Below are 21,530 nucleotides of genomic sequence, written 5' to 3'. Positions count from 1 at the left end.
ATGTAGGATTGAATGTGTGAACTCGACAATTTCCAAAAGGGTTTCTGGTAATAGGGGTTAACTAGTTGACTAATCGATTCATCAAATTAAATGCTCTGCAATTTCAGCTGGACGTCGACTAGTCGCTGGTCTATAGAGGGCGCAACATGATAAGCCATTTTTTTCTGAAATGCATGCTCCGTTTTTATTTTTAGAAATTAAAATGACAAACGCATACTCAGAGAGCTCTCCAAAAGACATGTTTGATTATGCTATCTAGATGCTCAAATTGATCGAGAGAATTCCGGTTTTAAAAAGCTTATAAACGAAGTGTTAATCATCATTCTAAACTAATGCATACTGCATTCATTTTAACGCACACAAGTAGCTCGCACATTACGTGGAGATTGTGCGTGCCACACAGAATTACTCGGTAGTGCAGAAATGTATTGTCAACACTTTGATTTATCAATAAAATTGATTAGAAACGTTCTAGCATATATTTCTTGATAACTAAAACCCTCACGCTGCTTCACTCTTAATAGAGAGACACTGCCAGGTAGAATTAATTCACACGCAATCTCTCTCTCTCTTTCTCATGCATTCTATAAATGTAGCCTAATCTTTACTTTGGGCTACTTTATCTGATTCAGAAAAGCAGAAATATAACGACCCAAAGACAAGAGAATTGATTAATAAAAGCGGTTATGTAGGAGCAATAACCTTATGGGCAGCACTGTGGCATATGCCATAGCTGTCCTGTGCACGTTTAGGAAACAAAATGTATGAGACAGTTGTTGTCAGATTATATTGGTGATTTCAAATATGAAATTTAATCGTAGGCTTTATGAACAGTTTGAGAATGTGATGAGATAAGAGCTGCATTTGCATGCCGAACAGGCGGTTCGAAGGTGGTCGCAAAGTGAGATTACGTCTTAAAAGGTCTTTGATCACGACTTAAAGTGGGAAGCAGGACATTTCAGATAGAACATTCCCCCATCATTCCCTTTTCTATAATGTTTTGATTTTTGCTGGCATTACCCATATAGTGATATATCTGATTGACCAGTAATCAATGGAAATTGGGTTAAAATTGTTTAAACTTGAACCATAATGTTGCAACATTTGCATGTAGTACCGGGGACAAAACTTTTCCCTTGACACTCCCCAAAGTGCAATGGGAAATGCTCATGTGAGTCATGTGAAATGGCCAAAGTCACAAAGATAATGAGTGATCTGAATTGTTGACTAAATATTCTGAATGAAAAAAAAACTGGCTAATATCAATGTAATAGGTTGTGAGGCAAAGCAGAAGGCTGGCTCCACCACCAGGCAAGTCTCCAACACGGAGGCCCCCTAGACTAGCTTTTGGAGATCAACCTCCAGGGCTTGAGAAACACCTGCCTGGACCATTTGAGGGCATCACACAACCTTACAACTCAAAGGCTGAAACTAAACTTAAAGCACCCATACAACTCAGCCAAATGTTTGACAGAAGGCTCGCCCCAGCTCCATTCCACCTTCCATGGAAGAACAACAAAATCTTTCCTAGTGTAGTTCCTGAGGAGAAAGGAGGAAGTACAGATGACCCCAAACCAACCAGGATGCAGCATTCAAACAGTGTGGACAATGGCATGGTCATTGATGGCAGCTATTTCCAGACTAAAGAAGCCATGCCTTCAGCAAAGACAAGACTTGGCAGAGTTTTGAGTCAAATTAACATCTTTAAAACAATGCAGTCTCAAAAGAACACTCTGAGCAGCATTAGTGGGACTATAGATCATGGAAGTAATGTGAACACCTCAATGTCTTCGGTACACAACGAGTCAGAGAGGGAATCACAGAGAATCCCAGGTGATATTATGGAAAGTGAGAAAGAAAGAGGTAGAAACAGGGAAGACATCATTCAACAGTCATACACTGGAAGTGCCATGACATTCACTCCTAACCGTCCATACAGACTTCAAGAAGGAGCACATATGAGTAGTTTAGACTCTGATGATGATCAAGACCAGAGTCCTTTTGATTCAGACAGGGAGAGCCAAATAAAAACTCCATTAGGTGACACTGAAATAGAGTCGAGGACTGAATCAGATTCAGACCAAGACACAGAGATTGAGACAGATCAAGAGTCAGACACAGAAAGAACATCCGAGACAGAGAATGAATCTGAATCCGGACAAGAGGCTGCAAAGGAGTCAAGCTCTGAGGAAGGTAGCAGCGGAAAAGAGAGTGTCAAATCAGAGGAAAGTGGAACAGTGTCATCTGTCAGGTCTTCCCAGTCCAGACACAGCAGCACAACCTCTGAAAGCATCAAGTTCAAAACTGGTTTTCCCAGCAGTGGTACCCAGAGTTCAGAAACCTACAGGCAAAAGAGCAGCAGATCATCTCGAGAACCTGCAACTACTTTCACCCACACGAAAGCATTAGAAGAGACCATCCTTAATGAGGATGAGAATGATAAGACAGACAAAGAGCAGTTGAAAGAAGGTGACTCTGAGGCCCAAACTAAGGATCCAAAGCCCTCTATGTCTAAAAGCAGCCATTCTCCAGAGAGAAGACAAGATTCCAGTTTCCACAGCATAAGCAGCTTCTCAGTGGCCAGCAGTAGTGTAGCAAGGGCTTTGGAAATCGACAAACTTTCTCCAATAGATGAGAACGAAGAAGGGGAAATTACTCCAGAGAGGGGTGGCAGCCCTGGTAATGGTTCAAGCTCTTCGGATGGAGCAAGAATCCTTAAAGTAGATGGAGAGGATGAGGATTCAGATGCAGTTGAGACTGTCGGTGCCTCCTGATTTATATTCTTATATATTCAGTAAGACTAGCATTTGCCTTCATTTCTTGTGTTGAACTTTTTATTGGCCTTTTGAATGCCCTCATCTGATTGGAGTTGTTATTCTTGTCTTCCTCTCGCTGAGCATAACTTGGCATTTCTCCTTAACCTTTGCTGAGTAACATGCATGCTCTTTCCTATGTAGACTTACCTTTACAGGTCACCCTTCAAAATTAAGCCAGCAATTAATGTTCAGATGAAAATTTGATTATTTTTTGTTGTTTAAGAAAACCTGTAATCCAATGGTTGTCTGGCTATCACCAGACCAAGCTCAATTTAAGATTGAACACTGGTCTGGGGAGTCTGTTCTGTATTTTCTACTGTACAAGGGGTGTGATCAACTGACATTATTCAAATAACTATGCAATTGAAGGAAATAGTCCTTCAACCAATCAGACCACAAGAGGCGTGATCAACGGGCAACGGCCCAATGCTTCTCCATCCGTCATCGTGTTAAACCCGCCAATCAGGCGCCATATGGATATGCCAGTCTGTGATTGGTTCCTGCAAAAGTGTAAAAGAAGCAGTAGAAATGAATGTACAGGTTTTCCAGACCAAGTTGTCGGGTGAAATCAAATCGCCGGCAGATCAGGCTGGGTTTGCCCAGTCTAATCGAATGGCATTTGGTCAATGAGCATATTACTTTGAATGAGCTCATGAAAGGACATTAAGTGTGTGTTTGGTTGTTTTGCTTTTTAATGCAGTGGTGGTCCAGGACGTAATTTTCTGGCAAATTGGGTAAAAAAAAATTATGCCCAACGTTTTGTCATATGATAGAAATGGATATATCTACAAACACGTATGAATTAATGGAGAGGCATATTCATCATACATACAGTATGGCAGTATATCACGCGTGAGAGAAGAAAACAATGAAAAATTACAACAACAAAAAAATCCCATATGCATAATGGGAAATCACTTAAAACTATGTTTTAAAAACGTTAATAATACAGCTTTAGCTGTAATTAGGATCAGCCTTACTTGCCTCCTTGGACAGAACACCACTGTTTCTGCTGTGTAAAAAAAAAATATATATATATATATATCCTCCATTATCATTCTGTAGTCATCTTACACTCCTGTTTTCTTTTTTCAGTATGGTAGAAAAAAGAGGATCAAGCTAATTGTAGACCGTGAATACGAGACCAGTTCAACTGGAGATGAAAGTGCCCCTGAATCGCACAGGAACCGCCTATCTAATGTGAACAGCCACAGCAACATTAATGGGAGCATATACCTGGCCCAGAACGGCTCAATAATCCGGACAAGACGGGTCGCACACACCAACAACATCAAGGTCAACTCTCCAATACGACTGGGAAAGCACTTTAAGAAACTGGACAAACTTGCTGTTACACACGAAGAGCGAATTCCTTTAAACAGCCCCATAATCACAGGCGCCTCAGCAGGTGAACAGAACCTAACGACCAGGCCCTCCAGTGGGTCCCTGGCCTCCAGCACCACAGGCCCAGAGAGTATAGCGTCAAAATCAAACGTGGTGAATGGTGGGGATGAAAGAACACACAATGTGGATGAACAAGAGTCCACAGTGGACAATCAGGAGGTGAGGGACCCTTTAGGATCACATAGTGACCGTACCCAGTCAGATGAGGAGGAGCTCTGGATGGGGCCTTGGAATAACCTGCACATACCAATGACAAAACTGTGACTTACAAGCAGATGCTCTATTGTCTTAAAGAACTTGGGGGTGAGGGTGGGGTGTTGGGGGTTAATGAATTTGCAGCATAAAATGATGAAATTGCACTTTCATTCAGTTTTATATTTGCTTTTCCATGGCCCTGAACAATGAGCTTCTCAATGATTGTTGCATTCATACGTACCTTAAAAATCAAAAACTTGTTTTTAGCCCAGTGATTGTTGCTCATCAGTACTTTATTTTATTATTATTTGGAATTTATTATTAATGTATTGTATGCTTTCATAAATACACTGTTGTGCTTTTTACAGTTTAAAAGGCAAAAACAATTGTCTGCTGAAGTGTATTTTTGGTAAATAGTCATCAATGAAAATAATTGTGATGAATCTAAGGTGCACTTATGCACTGTACATTTGCTTAATGCCAGTCATTTGAATTGACTTGTAACAGAGTTCAAAGTGCTATATTTTTGGGCTTTTTTATACCAAGTTATATCCAAACAGATTTATTCAGTATATGGTCATATTCAGTTACAGAGACTTGCCAAACTGAAGAGAACAACTTTTGTTGTTGTTGTTTTATTTAATTTCATTTTACTTTATTTGTATTATTATTGGCAGGCTGGTGTATTATTTTTTTTTTATATTATATATATATATATATATATATATATATATATATATATATATATATATATATATATATATATATATATATATATATATATATGAGAAGGCAGAATGCAGAAACTGCTCTCATTGTGCAGCCTTTGATAATATCTGGCTGTTTCTACAAAGCATAGAAACGGGCACATCAAATAAAACATTCCTGATAAAACTACGGCTTTCTGTTTATCTTTATTTTCATTAATATAATGAAACAAGAAGGCACGTCATTTGTTTACTAAAAGGTACATTATGAAATGATATCTAGACATCTGTGGTTAAAACAAAATTGCAAGTACTAGGAACGTGGATGAATCTGATGATGGTTTGAGCAGGGCTCCAGACTGCAGCTGAATGGTCACATTTTGTGTTTTCCTGTCAGTTTTAATGATTTTATTAATGAAACAAATTTACATCCACATCCCAAATCAGGCTACTGCTGTCAAATCAAAACTACTGCCAAATGTGATTTACTAATTGACAAATCATGTAATAATATTATTAATAATATATATATATATATATATATATATATATATATATATATATATATATATATATATATATATATATAAAAATAATATATTAATATTATTATATTATTATTAATAATTATGAATATGCTGATTCATGATCGTTTGAATCTATTTGAGGTTTGAAAACAAACACGGAAGAGAAGACAATGCTGAATAAAGTCGTAGTTTGTGTTATTTTTGGATCAAAATGTATTTTTGATGCTTCAAGAGATTCTAACTAACTGATGGACTACATATGTCTCATATGGACTACTTTGATGATGTTTTTATTCCGTTTCTGGACATGTACAGTATAGTGTGCATACACTTGCATACGCTTTCGGACTAAATATAAAATATCTTAAACTGTGTTCTGAAGATGAACGGAGGTCTTACGGGTGTGGAACGACATTAGGGTGAGTTATTAATAGGGATGGGTACCGAAAACCGGTATTAAATGGGCCCCGGGGGTGAATTTTGAAAGACCGTTGTATCGATAAGCTCGGACGTTATCGGTTCTGCTGTCGGTACTTTTGAAAATACACGTGTGGAGAAAGAGAGAGAGAAAGAGAGAGAGAGAGAGACCACGAGCAAAACGACAGAGGACAGAACTAAACAGTCAAACATAGCCTGGTTACACTTTAGATCTGTGATAGTCTAATTTTATTTTAGATTTTGGCTTCCAAAGATTAAAATAATATTTATGTCTAGCGCAACTTATGTAGGCTAATTCCCTTTGCAGCAGTAGCCGCTGTCATTTCGCCATAAAACTCAAACGCAATGACAGAATCAGCACGATCAGAGATTGTTGTAAAATACAGTCTAGCTACTGTTGGTAAATTGTGGGATGCGTTTTAATAATAAAAAGAGCGATTAAGCACAAAAATGTGCGCAAGAGGATGTTCCCAAGTCGGCGCACGCGCTCCGAAACAGCCGCAACGAGACGAGCAAATTACACTTTCGGTTTCACACTCGCGTCTAAACGATCAAATGAACACAAACATCTATGTCAAAATCCCGGCTTGGAGAGTCTCTTAAACACAACAGTTTAACAGTTTTAGTTTGTGTCTAAAATGGACGTAGTTATTATGGATATAGTCAGGAGAAAGTGTAGTGTATCTGCCTATTATCAGTCGCCTAGAGCTGCACGTCTGTCTTAAAGAGGCAGTGGTGTTAATAAACATGCTGATGAATTACTACGAATTAAACAACCAAATGCAAAGAGAAAATCACTCACAGCTCTTGAATTAATAACTTCAGCTTTATTACACATTATTTTGGCTATTTATGATAAACTATGCAGTGTTATTTTACTAGAATTCTTCCTGAAATTAAAGCACTGTATAGGCCTATATAATGTGTATTTTTGTTAATTGTGTGTGTGTGTGTGTGTGTGTATATATATATCGATAAGAATACCGTTAAAGTACCGGACCGATAAGCAGTATCGGTAAGAGTAGTAATACCGTTAAAATCTTAACGATACCCATCCCTAGTTATTAATGACATCAATTTCATTTTTGGGTGAACTAACCCTTTAACAATGTCTTTACTACCTTTCTGGGCCTTGAAAGTGTTAATTAAATCGCTGTCTATGGAGGGGTCGGAAAGCTCTTACGGGTTTGGAATGATGAGGGTGAATAATTAATGACAGAATTTATGTTTTTCTAAGAACCATTCCCATTAAGATCCAATTATATATATATAATAATAATATATGTAATGATATAATAATAATAATATATCATGGCAACAAAGACTACATATATGCTGCATTTGATATCCAACTGGAAGAAGTTTTGGATCGTACACAAATTTGCACGTCTGCCAACCGTGATGACCAACCCGCTCAGATCAGTCAAACAAACACTGCAATTCTGTTTAGTCCAGTTAGTGGCACAGAAATTACACACAAAATGATTCCAAAACACCAAAGTTTGAATGTCCGGAGATCATGGGAAAGGGGGACAAAAACTCTTTCCCCGTGAACACACTTTAAGCCCATCTCTGAAATTGCCTCTGCAACCACTGTGACCTTAACCAGCAATCTTCTCTCTTCAATTTCCTGTCAAATTAGTTTCATAAGATGACACAAATAAACAACGAGCACCCCCTGGCTACCATAATCCATCATAAAGTGTTGCAAGAATGAGCGAAGCCTTAAAAATAATAGGCTGCTTATAAAAAATTCCATATAAAGTAACTGTGAAAAGTTTGGAAACATTAAAAATGTTTGTGTTAAAAAAAAATTAAAATAAAAAAAAATCTTACTGCCTGACCAAGGCTGCATTCACTGAATCAAAAAAAAAATATATAATATTGTGAAACATTATTTCAAATTTAAAAAACTTTTCTCTCTTTGGACATGTTTTATATTGAAATGTATTTCTGTGATCAAAGCTGAATTTTCAGCATCATTACTCCAGTCTTCAGTGTCACATGATCCTTCAGAAATCATTCTGATATGATGATTTGATGCTCAAGAAGCATTTCTGATAATTATCACTAAAAACAGTTGTTTGTGGAAATGCTGATACTTTTTCAGATTCTTTGATAAATAGAAAAACATGAAATGCATTTATTAAATATCTGTAACAAATGTATTCAGTTACTTTTGATCAATTGTATGTACCCTTGATGAATTAAAGTATACATTTTTCTCTCTCCACAAATGTTTGAATAATATCCTCCACCGTATAATATCCTCCCCTTGCCACCGTAAAAATTCATATGACAGTTTTGTGTGTGCGTTAGACATTTCAGAGCACGTGTTGCTCTCATTTTCGCCACTAGTTGGCATAAGTGTCCATTTGTTGAAAATCAAACGAGTATGACCTCTGTGCAGAAACCACTTCTCCACTAGGTGTCACGAGACTCATACATTTGTGCTTCTAAAGCTTTTGCCAAATATAGGCTATGTCCGTCTATATGTCTTAGTCATTTTAAACAATGGTCTTCGATTAAAGAAACACGTTTAAACGTGTCAATGAACTAACTGACATCCTTATGTAACATCATAGCCTATGCCTGAAAAAGTCGTGCAGCCTTCTCTTCCTTTAAAGAGCCCTCGGGGAACACACTAACGACTGAATCATACAATTAAAAATGCCAAAAGCAAGAAAAAACATGATTATCCTGGGCTTGGCCAAGTAATTACACTTTAAATGATTATCCTTGCCTGATGAGCGCATGTTAATAACGTCCTCGTCACTTTGATCTTCAGATCATGATAGCAGCAGTTCATCATTTCAAACAAACATCCGAAAAGTAAATAGAGTCAATAATTACAAGCTGGCATGTGTGTTATTACGGGTACCTGCCCACGCGTCATGGATATTTAACATTCTATAATTAACCATCAGACAAGAGACAGAGAGAGAGCACGTTTCAAAGTATTAAACTGCACATCCTGGAGCCAATGTAAAGTGTCAGGGTGTGTGAGCGTGTCTTTAAAAAGCACTAAATACAAAAACACACACTTTTTTTTTAACCTTCACTCCACTGGCTGTCATCCAAGAGCTCCCAGCCGCCAGTTTGGCCTGTGTGTTTAATGGGTTTGTGGTCATGTTTTAAATGCGCTGAATGTGGAGAACACACCTGACACATTTAGTGTCAAGATGAGGAGCCCTTTGATTGTGGTAATTAAGTGTTGATGTCTATGGTGTCAGAAAGACAGGCCTTTTGTTTTTATTGGACATGAGCGACAAATGTATAAATACCTCACCGGCTTAATGCGTTTTAATCATGTTGCAAATGTCCAGATAAAATGATTGCATTAATATAACTATATACGTTTCTATCAGAATTATCACAGTCATTGAACCAGTACAATTTCCCTCAGACCTAAACTTGGTAATGTAATTTTCCTTAATTTTTTTTATGTAAAATACTCTCATGCCGTCCTATATGTATATGAACCTTTATTTAGATGAACACAAACAAAGATTTTGACTGGCCCAAAGGCCTAGTGTAGCACGCTAATTCACGAGACCTGCAATGCGAAACCAGACATAGCAACTATTTTTGTGAACTGTGTATATTTGGAGCCATTTTTTGGCTAGTTTTTGGTTTCCTAAACTATATGCTAAGTGTTCCTCTTCCTGTATAATTTATATCCATACAGAGAAAGTTAGTATTTGAAAGATGTTTGTGATCATCCAGGCAAAAAAAAAAAAAAAAAAAAATCACACTGCTGCACTTGCGAACATGCCGCATACTCTAGGAGAGGAAAAAAATTGATGGCATCCCACCCAAGCATTTTATTATTTCTGAAAGGCAGGGCATATAGAAAAATATAAGTTTGGCAGTCTGGCTCTCGTAATGAAGGGGTTGATCAGGCACGGCTCCAGTGCAGACATTTGAAGATATGCCTTGACCATCGTGCCACCGTAACCAGTAATATAGCATGTCACAGGAATATAGAAATGGTCCTTCATTTGCCGTCATGCATGCTGTTTGTACCTGCGTGCTTTTGAGTTTTGAGTTGGCATGCCGTAAACAAACCCATACTTGTCCACAAAAAATTTTCCCCCATTATTTGTTCAGTTGTCTTTTTTATGCATATTTTTTTCCTTCTTAAAATGGTACGAAAGTTTAAAAATATTAATAATAATAATAATAATATAAACTTTTCCTCAAGTTATACAGTACAGGCCACAAGTTTGGATACATTACTATTTGAAACGTTTTTGAAAGAAGTTTCTTCTGCTCATCAAGCAAAAAAAAGGTCCACTGTTGGAGTAATCATTAGAAAATGGAAGAAGCTAAACATGACTGTCAATCTCCCTCGGACTGGGGCTCCATGCAAGATCTCACCTCGTGGGGTCTCAATGATCCTAAGAAAGGTGAGAAATCAGCCGACAACTACACGGGAGCAGCTGGTCAATGACCTGCTGGGACCACCGTTAACAAATCAAAAACTGAAAAATAGGGCGTGCAAAATCATTCGGCCCCTTTACTTTCAGTGCAGCAAACTCTCTCCAGAAGTTCAGTGATGATCTCTGAATGATCCAATGTTGACCTAAATGACTAATGATGATAAATAGAATCCACCTGTGTGTAATCAAGTCTCCATATAAATGCACCTGCACCGTGATAGTCTCAGAGGTCCGTTTAAAGCACAGAGAGCATCATGAAGAACAAGGAACACCAGGCAGGTCCAAGATACTGTTCTGGAGAAGTTTAAAGCCGGATTTGGATACAAAAAGATTTCCCAAGCTTTGAACATCCCAAGGAGCACTGTGCAAGATATAATATTAAAATGGAAGGAGTATCAGACCACTGCAAATCTACCAGGACCTGGCCGTCCCTCTAAACTTTCAGCTGCCTAGGCTTTTTAGGTTGGGTAGAATCTGCAATTTCTGACCCAGTTTCTTTGCTGGCTTTAATGGCAGCAAATTGCTGTGTTTTCCACCAACTGGCAACCTGTGGTGTTGAAATACTATTGGATAAATTGGCATTAAAACATACGTTCCTCGCACAGACCAAAACAAAAACAGACATTCCCACATGGACCGCACATTTCAAAGTAGAATAACTGGCTGCAGCATTGTTTTTCTGAGAAACAAGTGAGTGAACTCTGCATGTTTCCTAAATATCTGCAAACATATTAAGGTATTTTTATGTTATTGTACACTCAAAAGCGTACATCCTTTAAGGATGTGTGGAGAGGACCGGTCTACTGCCGCACAAAAACATCTTTCAAAGGTGCACCCCTTGCAAGAGCTCTAGAAGATGCTAGCTGCTTAAACTCTGGGACCATTTTTTGGGATTTCCACCTGGATTTTGCCTACCCAAATTGAAAAGCTTCCCATATACACATACAGTGGTCTAGGTTCAAAATGTTGGTGTCATTTTACAGAAAACCCTTTGAAGTTACATACAACACCGCTAAAAGTAATAAACATGTAAGTATATGTTGTTTGAGCTGTAATAGACCACCAGCTTTAAACTTAGACCACTGTATGTGTGTATGGGAGGCTTTTCAATTTGGGCAGGCCAAATCCAGGCGGAAATGGTACCAGAGTAATTTTGTGTAAATACATTACTTTGTCTTAAACAAATGCCAAAGTGATGCATATCTCCAGAAAGTAGAGACTAAGCTTTCAAATGGTACCACATAAGAGGTACAGGGCCCAGATCTACAGTTTCTATATCTCTTGCCAGAGATGAAATATCGCCACTCTCACTTGTGATAGAAGATCTGTCTGGACCGGGATCTCCCATGGGAGGCCATCAGGAAGAGATACTAGGTCTGCAAACCACACTCGGGACACTCAGAATGGAGCCACTGTCCTTGCTAGAACTGCTGAGAGAAGAGCTATTGGAGGAAAGGCGTCCAGACCCAGCTGATCTTGAGATGTGAGGACGAACCAGAGAGGAAAGCGAGTTGTCTGATTGGAGGCAAACAGATCCACTTCTGCTTGGCCGTACCTCTGCTATATGTACTCCACTACTCGGAGGATGTCTGACCGACATTTATATGCCCCAGAGTGTAGACTGCTCTGGGGTTTAGAACCCCAAAAATCACATTAAAAGGGGTAAAGCAGTATAAATAAGGGGTTACATGAGCCATTAACTCCTCCAACTGCGCTAGAATGAGCCATGTAATTCAGTACATGGATGCCCTGGAGTCAAAAGGGAGCTAGAGCAGAATCAATGCACTGGGTGAACATGCACAGGGAAATGGTTAGGCCGAATGGAAGTATCTGATATTGACAAGCTTTGCTCTCAAAAAAAACAAACTGAGAAACTTCCTGTATTCTGGCAAATATTCCATCACCAATCCTGGGATTGTATATGTGACACTATGATCCTAAGAATGAACATATTGAACCATAAAGTACAGACTATAGAAGCCTGTCTCTCTCTCTTCCTGGAAGGTTCTATGACCCCTTTCTCTTGAATTTGTCAGAGAAATTGCTCGTCTTTTAACCAAAATATTTTGTCATTACGAAATCTTTTAAATGGGGGATGGGGGACAAATTGTATTCTAGAACCTTTTATTATAGTCTTTATTACCCACTGAGAGACACTGGGCCATATGTAGTTGGGGGTGAATGGCCCATTGGGTTCCTCCACCTCCCGAGTCACTGAAGTGTTGCGCAATAAGTTCAAACGTCCTCTCTAAAGGAGCCCCGAAGGGGATATGGAACATGATCGAGCGGTATAACTAGAATCTGTCCAGGAGGGGACGCTCTCAGGGACTGGGGCCAAAAGGAGTTATCACTGTTTTTTCTTGGCTGCTCTAGCAGAGATGATTTCCCTCAAGTTAGTCCTCCTCCTAGGCAGCCTAGTCTGTGCAGGCCTACCTTTCTCCTCTCCTGTCTTTCTTTGAGCTAGGCCCCACTCATGCACGGCTAGAGAAGGCTGATGGCTCAAACGGCTGTAGACCCGCCAGAGGGCCAAGTCTGTGGGTTGACAGAGCTCTTGGTTTGCCCCAGGCCCTAGCGAGCTCTGTGATTTTTGAGCAGGTCGGCCTAGTATGCCTGCAGAACTGCAGTAGTGTGCAGGGACCAGCCTGATCCGCTGCTGTATAAGCCTTCCCAACCAAGCAAGATTCAACCCTGCACAGCTTAGTGGGTAAGGCGGTTTCCTCACAACGAAGGAGAAGGTGAATGTGAAGGTGAAGCAGAGAAATAGTCAGCTTCTACCTTTGGTTGTGCCTTGTAACCCTCCTCATTCGTCCTCATACTGACTACAGTAGAGTATGTCATTGACACTGTTGACTGCAAATGAGCAGAGTACGGATTCCTTCATGATACCGACGCCAGTGTGGCCATACTACATTGTTGCCTAACAAAAATGTGATAAAACAAAATTTATTTCACTCTGAAATAAAAAAACAGGGCCTCAATGATTAAACATGCTTATTACACAGCACATAAAATTTTGTAGATGCACTTTAAATGCACCAATTCATCATGCAGCCTGTTCCTGTTTTATTAAGATTCATTTTGGCTGAGTACAGCTGACAGGGCCAAATTTCACAGAAATGACATGAGTATGTTTATGCCTTTTTTCTGCTACTTGTGGTTTTATCGTAGTACAAAAGCTGCAAATCTAATTCCTGGAGTGACGCCCCATCCCTCCAGTGTGCTTTAGCTACTGGGTGTTCTCTGCAATGAATCAGCCATGGAGCTCGACACAGCGGTGCTTGGCCAACGGCCTGCGAGTATTAATGTGCACTGTGGCATCAGCGGGGCCTCTAGTTAAAGAGAAATGAGATGAGAGGAGTTAGGAGCTCTGCGGTACAAGCGCCTGCTGGACTGAGGTTAAACGCAGATCTTGAAATGAGAATTTGACTATCTGCTCTCATAAAAGCCTCAGTGAGGGCCGAGCGCGAGAGAGAAACCGCGGCGTCTCTTTCGCTGCTTGCTCGCTGAAAGCAAACAGAAGTGCTGTGTGTTCGCCAGGCTTCTGTGGGTGTTGATGTGCCTCTCAGTGTTTTTTCTTGCTTACCCGAACAAAATTTTGTTGTATGTCATCAAGTAGTTACCCCATTTGTCCTTCACCACTACCACCCCAATTTTCAGAGTGGCAATGAGACAAGTAAGGCATTAAACTATATTCCCGTGCAAGTTTAGCTTAATTCGCAATGCAAAAATAAAAGTGGTACTGTAACCTGCAATTGTCACTTTAAAGAGCTGTTTCTACCTAATTTACTCCATAAAATAGATTTGTAGTATAAATTAATGTATTTAGATAGATTTTTGACTAGAATATATATATATATATATAATTCATTTAGAAGTTGCCATTTTAGTCAATGCTAGTTATTCGAGCCAACACACAATAGAACACAACAGTTCAGAAATAAAAATCTAATTTATTTTCTTAATAGAGAAACAGCGAATGTGTATAAACCAAGACTGACATTGATATATGATAGTATATGCTTCTGTAGAAAAACTGTTTATTTGTCCTGGTGGAATACCCACAACCCCAAAGTGCAATCTACCAATTAAAGAAAGTGCTGTTACCACGGAAAGACTCGATAAAGCATTGCCAAGCTATAAAAATAAAATATCTAATGTTTCCAATGTTGTTTTGACCCTCATTGATTTGCTTTGTATAAACTAGGGTTATTATCATTAACCAAAACCAAATGTAAAAAAAAGTTTGCTTAAAAACTATATAAATGTTAACTGAAATTATATTATATATAATATATATATTTAACAAATAAAAAAGGCATAAAGTTACTAAAAATTAAACTAATTCGAAGTTAAAAAATATTATTTTTATATTTTATATATTATAATTATTACAATTATTTACAACAACAAAAAACTATAATATTATATCAATGATACCAAAATAACACATGGACGAACAGTTTATTAGTTCTTCAAAAGATAACATGAAGGTGAGTAAATGAAAAAAAAAAAAATATATATATATATATAACTCTCTTTAAGTTTACTTCCTTTGCCTGATTGTCACATTTATGTTTATTATTATTTGCTTCCAATACAGTTTTTTTCCAGCAGGCTGGAGTATTTTTTTAAATATTTTTGAAAAGCCTTTGGAGAAAATTAAAGGAAAAAGATAAAAGGCTGCATAAAAAGTTGACCAGTTTCTGGTCAGTTGAACACTACAGTTTGCATTTAATAAGCAATAATATTTTGCATCTCACCACATAAACAGTTACAATTTCTAGATTATGTAACATGATGAGCCATGAATCATAAATGACTCACACCAAGACCCTGACCTTTAACCCTCCGTCAGCTGATGTTGCGACTTGCCTCATGAACCCCACGCGACAGTTTTACTAGAGGCGAGCTTCAGATATCGCTAAAGTTTCAGTTTGTTGTTTTATGGAATCATTTTTATCTGATGCCACAGGAAAACACGGTCCTTGGACAGTGAAGGGCAGTGCTTGCCAGCTCAGTGCGGTGATCCTGAACTATGCAACACCAGTTAAACACTGAGTGCTCAGAGCTGCGGTCGGCTGCGGCGGGATTCAGAGCATGTGTCCCGCTGCAGCTCTACGCTTTATTCTCCGTTTATCATGGCAGTGCGGAGCCTGGCGCCGCTGCCGCCTTTTAAAATGACATTGGTTAAATGACGTTAACATCCCCGTTCTGAGGTTTGAACTCTAGTTTTGGGGTGGCTGACTTGTTTGTGTCTGTAACGTATGATCAAAGCAGAGATTTGTACTGAGATTTCTTCCCATGAAAAACGTCACATGTCCGATGTGTTAGCCACTGTATTTATAGGAGTGTTTGGAAAGCTTTGTGCTTGTTATGGGTTCTTTATACTGGAAGTGACAAGTCTTAATAAGAGTGGTTTATTGAAATATCTCAAGTATTCGGCCACTTAAGACACTTAAAAATGTGTAAATGTCACCAGATCCTCTGTATGGCATTAGAAAGGAGTGTTCACATAATTGTTGCAGTGACTGTCATGTAGTTTTAAAGGCAAAAAAAAAATGAACCCAAGAATTAAAATTCAGTCATAATTTAACCTTCACGCTTTTCCAAAACAATTATGTTCTTTCTTCTGCAGAACACTGTAGAAGAATGTTGGAAAACAAACCGTTTGTCACAACTAGACACATTTCTCAAAATATCTTCTTTTGTGTTCCACAGAAGAAAGTCATACAGGTTTGAAAGACATGAGGGTGAGTAAACGATAACTAAATTACAAGTTAAGTGTGGTTTAAATGCCCAAATACCCCCTTTTTGGCTTGCAGTCAAAAGGCAAGTAGGCAACATGCTTTTACAAAAAGTGTCTAACACTTCACCACATGCTGGCCTACAATCAACAGAAAGTGGTTCACATCCTCAGGCAGCACTGCTCCCATCCATCAGCGCTGAGATAGGAAACAATAGTGGGTTGTTCTTTCCGTCATTGGGTCTGTTTTGATCTCTCTGTAATGCTAATGAGGCTATCAGTCAGTCCGGCCAAACCCACACTCCTCAATACATATTTGAGCACCTCGAACATCATTCCCTAGTCTCAAATGACTCAACAGATGGGTCCCTGGTGAGCATCTGTGATCTTTAAATGTCAGGTGCTGATTATTTTTTCTGTAACTTACTGTATGCTGGCAAATTGATCAACTAGATATGGCAGAATTAGACTTGCCAATATACAACCCCAAATCAGAAAAAGTTGGGACAGTTTGGTAAACGCAAATAAAAAAAAGAAAGTAGTGATTTCTAAATTTACTTGACTTGTATTTCATTGCAGACAATGTGAACAAAATATTTCATGTTTTGTCTGGTCAACTTCATGTCATTTGTAAATATGCATCCTTTCCTGTCATTCAGACCTGCAGCACATTTCAAAAAAAGTTGGGACAGGAGCAATTTAGGGCTGGTAATGAGGTAAAAGGGTTAAATGATGATGTGATTTGAAACAGGTGATGTCAACAGGTGATTGAAATTATGATTTGGTACAAAAGCAGCATCCAAGAAAGATCTAATCCTTTAGGAGCAAAGATGGGCCGAGGATCGCCAGTTTGCCAACAAATACGTGAGAAAATTATTGAAATGTTTAAAAACAATGTTCCTCAAAGAAAGATAGGAAGAGATTTGGATATTTCACATTCAACAGTGCATAACAATTACAAGATTCAAGGAATCTGGAGGAATTTCAGTGCGTACAGGACAAGGCCGCAAGCCTAAGCTGAACAACCGTGATCTCCGATCCCTCAGGCGGCACTGCATCAAGAATCGTCATCTATAAGCGATATCACCACATGGGCTCAGGACTACTTTGGCAAACCTTTGTCAAGTACCACAATACGTAGTTACATCCACAAATGCCAGTTAAAACTGTACTGTGCCAAAAGGAAGCCTTATGTTAACAGTGTCCTGAAGCGCCGTCGACTTCTCTGGGCTCGGAGGCATCTGGGATGGACCATCACACAGTGGAAATGTGTACTGTGGTCAGATGAATCAGTATTTCAGGTATTTTTTGGGAGGAATGGACGCCGTGTGCTCCGGACCAAAAAAGAAAAGGATCATCCAGACTGTTACCAGCAACAAGTCCAAAAGCCAGGGTCTGTCATGGTATGGGGTTGTGTCAGTGCCCTTGGCAAAGGTAACTTGCACTTCTGTGAAGGCACCATTAATGCTGAAAAGTACATAGAGATTTTGGAGCATAATATGCTTCCTTCAAGAAGATATCTTTTCCAGGGACGTCCATGCATATTTCAACAAGACAATGCAAAACCACATTCTGCACACATTACAAAGTCCTGGCTGCGGAGGAAGAGGGTACGGGTACTTGACTGGCCTGCCTGCAGTCCCCGACCTGTCTCCAATAGATGTGTGGCGCATTTTGAAGCGCAAAATGCGACAACGAAGACCCCGTACTGTTGCCCACCTTAAGACTTGTTTGCAGGAAGAATGGGACAAAATTACACCTGAAACACTTCATCACTTGGTGTCTTCAATCCCTAAACGTCTTTTAAGTGTTGTGAAAAGGAATGGCAACATTACAAAGTGGTAAATGCTTTACAGTCCCAACTTTTTTTGAAATGTGTTGCAGGTCTGAATGACAGGAAAGGATGCATATTTACAAATGACATGAAGTTGACCAGACAAAACATGAAATATTTTGTGTTCATATTGTCTGCAATGAAATACAAGTCAAAGTAATTTTAGAAATCACTTCTTTTTAATTTTATTTGCACATTCCATACTGTCCCAACTTTTTCTGATTTGGGGTTGTAATAAATATTACTGGTCAAGTACAAGATATACAGTACAGTATTTCAAATTTGATCAGTTTAAATAGAATGTACAGGGCCTTGCACACCAAAATCCCTTGTAGGTACAGTACGTTGGATGCAAGTATAATATAAAGTAATAAAAATGTAAATAAATTACATATATAAAACACCCCGCCCCCTCTCCCAAAAAAAAATCCTATATCATTCTTTGTATTGATCTTTTCGATTCACCAAAACATTGCTAATAAAACTTTAAAGACAAAACTGTTCCAAATCCCTCAGGTCACTCCAAACTCATAAGACTTCTGTCTTCGAAACACAAATGAAATAATTCAATTAAACCTGAGAGATTTCTGTCCCTCCTTTAAAAGTTCATTCCACCAAAACTTTGACACTTGAAAGAATTCACTTTTTGAAGCCTCAGGTTCGAGAATAAAAAAGTGATTTAAAAACACTGCTGCCAGGTCTGTAGTTGGCGATGTCACTTTGTAAAAAACACTACGCATATGGGGTGAACATGTAAAACGAGTGCGCGTGACATCATTTTCACAAATTCATGTTTTTTGTAGTCCACACAGAGATTATAATTGATCGCAGAATTTTAATTTTGGGGTGAACTAACCCTTTCACTCAAGGATTGTGATCATTTGTGGTTGTCAACCATTAGAGGGTCAGGTTGATAGGTGATGGTATAAACTACACCTGTGGTTGCTCTAACAGCGCACCTGTGTGTGAACTTGAGAACTGGCTTTATATATCCAAAAATGGTTCTGAAAGTGCTGGTCCTGGAAAAAGTTCTAACATCTTTTGAGAGAAGATGGCTTTGATGTTTCATTTTTAATGCAGAGACATTGATATATATTTACAAATGTGGCTTAAATGCTTAGTGGGTCAATTGTACAAGAAATTTCAATCGATTAGGCAATTATATAGACACCAATTAGAAGTAGCCTAATGTTAATTATGTTTATTATGAATGTTAGGATAATAATACCATTTAGCATTATGAATGATAAAATGGAGGCTAAGCATTGTTGACTCGTACTCTCTCTGGAGTCATTAGTGGTCAAAGAGAAGAGTTTGTGGCGCCAGTGCTGTATGAGACTCTTTGATTTGTGACCTTTCCCAGGTTAATTATAAAGAAGCAGCCCATTAGAGTTAAGGGTGCTGGTTTTCGTCTCAGTCTTACATTTACCGTAGTGCTATATCTCTAAGGTCTCTATTAATAGCTGAAATGTTTGATTATATCTTTCTGAATGACGTGATATCAGACTGCAATGCTTGTGAAGTTTTCTAATGCTTCTCTAATGCTGAAGGATGCACTCTCTTAATAAAGGTTGAACAGTCATTAGCTGACAATTTTCTGCTTACTTTTACCTTTTGGTGGACAGTCTTCATTTGTGACAGGTTAAGTGGTCCGATACTTTCATCTTGTGAGAAGAGCGACCTGTGAAAGATTTGGCTTTAAGTGACTTGACTTATTGGCATAGTTGCAAAATGCTCAGAAACTTCTTAATAGAGATGATTCATTGCAAAAGTTGATTATTTGTTAAACATGCAAATAATGTATAGAAGCATATCTTAAAACATTTAGGCATAACACTGCATTTTACAATGTAATACAAACACAATAGGCTACAATGTATTTTTTATTTTTTATAATAGCTAAAAATCATACAGCTTCATGTAAGTTATGAGTTCATGCACATTTCCTTAGATGGTAGCATACAATACAAACCTACTGATTTGTTTGCTTTCAATATCCATAGGAAAGAAAAGCACATGTATTATATATTCTTTTTCCAATATGGCAAAAAAATAAATGAGGGGAGAGTAACCAAAGACACATTTGCTTATTTCTTCTGTTGCTTCACAGGAAAAAAAACCTCTCACCGTTTGCTCAGAATAACATATATTTTGCAAAGTCAAAATTTAAACTATTCCTTCTTATACTTTTATCTGAGACCACTGATATACAGTTGATTACCATTGCGGTTTTTTTCTAATAAAATATAAACACTTCTTATATGGTCTGTGTTTCAGAATTATTTGTGCATGTGCATATACACACAGACTGATATGTCAAATGTTTATTTCTTTTAATTTTGATGATTATAACTGATAACTAAGGAAAATTACAAATTTAGTATCTCAGAAAATTAGAATATTGTGAAAATATTGGTGCCACACTCTAACTCAAAACCCCTGCAAAGGCATTTAAATGGTCTCTCAGACCCCGTCCACACGAAGACAGAGCTTTCCCTATCCAATCTTTTTTTTCCCTCCTTTCAAGAAATATCGACTCACAACGATGTAGTATGTATGCCAGGCCAGTATGTGGCGCTGTAATTCTGCCACAGAAATACACATAATGGAGAAGAAGAGTTATGGATAGAAGGGGTAAAGCAATGGTAGGAAGTGAGGCAAAATTTCACAATAAAATAATAATAAATACATTTGCTACTTAACAGATTTGTTTTATTAAACGCCTACACCTACCCCAACCCTAAACCTACCCTTACAATAATGCAAATACAGTAATATTGATGTGCGCATGCCCAGTGCCCGTAGTTGTATCCCTTTAGTCTTTCACCGTGCCGGACGTAGTGTGATACATCACCGTTTCACAAAATATACAGATTGACTGTACACACGAAAACAGATGAATGTCGTTTTCAGATTTATCCACTCTGGGACCCTGTTTCAAAAAATATCGGATTCATGCTTCCAAAATGCCAGATCCATGTGGACAAAACGCTGATACGGTACAAAATGTAATCGTATACAGCTAAACAGGTCTCCGTGTGGACAAGGCCTCAAGGTCTAGTTCTGTAGGCTACACAATCATGGGGAAGACTGCTGACTTGTCAGTTGTGCAAAAGACAACCATTGACACCTTGCACAAGGAGGGCAAGACACAAAAGGTCATTGCAAAAGAGGCTGGCTGTTCAGAGCTCTGTCCAAACACATTCATAGAGGTGAAGGAAGGGAAGGATACAATGTGGTAGAAAAAAGTATACAAGCAATAGTGATAACCGCACACTGAGTATTGTGAAACAAAACCCATTCAAAAATGTGGGGGAGATTCACAAAGAGTGGACTCCAGCTGAAGACGTATGTAAGACAAAGGTTTTAGCTGTCGCATTCCTTGTGTCAAGCCACTCTTGAACAACAGACAGCATCAGAAGTG

General features: G+C 38.5%; 1 protein-coding gene and 1 long non-coding RNA gene across 3 annotated transcripts in view; one reads left to right on the top strand and one right to left on the bottom strand.

Moving 5' to 3' along the window:
* pcdh15b (protocadherin-related 15b) overlaps positions 1 to 3,878 on the top strand; it is a 321,029-nt gene extending 317,151 nt beyond the window's left edge. Inside the window, exon 38 of the mRNA XM_067430706.1 lies at positions 1,275 to 3,878. Within this exon, the coding sequence (XP_067286807.1) occupies positions 1,275 to 2,774 (1,500 nt within the window). The 3' untranslated portion in view covers positions 2,775 to 3,878. The remainder of the gene's footprint in view (positions 1 to 1,274) is intronic.
* LOC137056567 (uncharacterized) overlaps positions 1 to 21,530 on the bottom strand; it is a 97,747-nt gene that overhangs the window by 23,442 nt on the left and 52,775 nt on the right. For both annotated transcript variants that reach the window (XR_010900386.1, XR_010900387.1), the window contains exon 2: positions 19,718 to 19,787. This is a non-coding gene — a long non-coding RNA (uncharacterized lncRNA). The remainder of the gene's footprint in view (positions 1 to 19,717; positions 19,788 to 21,530) is intronic.

Source organism: Pseudorasbora parva, chromosome 21 (genome assembly GCF_024679245.1).
Source record: "Pseudorasbora parva isolate DD20220531a chromosome 21, ASM2467924v1, whole genome shotgun sequence".
NCBI lineage: Eukaryota > Metazoa > Chordata > Actinopteri > Cypriniformes > Gobionidae > Pseudorasbora > Pseudorasbora parva.
Note: the sequence above shows the minus strand (reverse complement) of the source record. Positions and strands in the feature narration are given on the sequence as shown.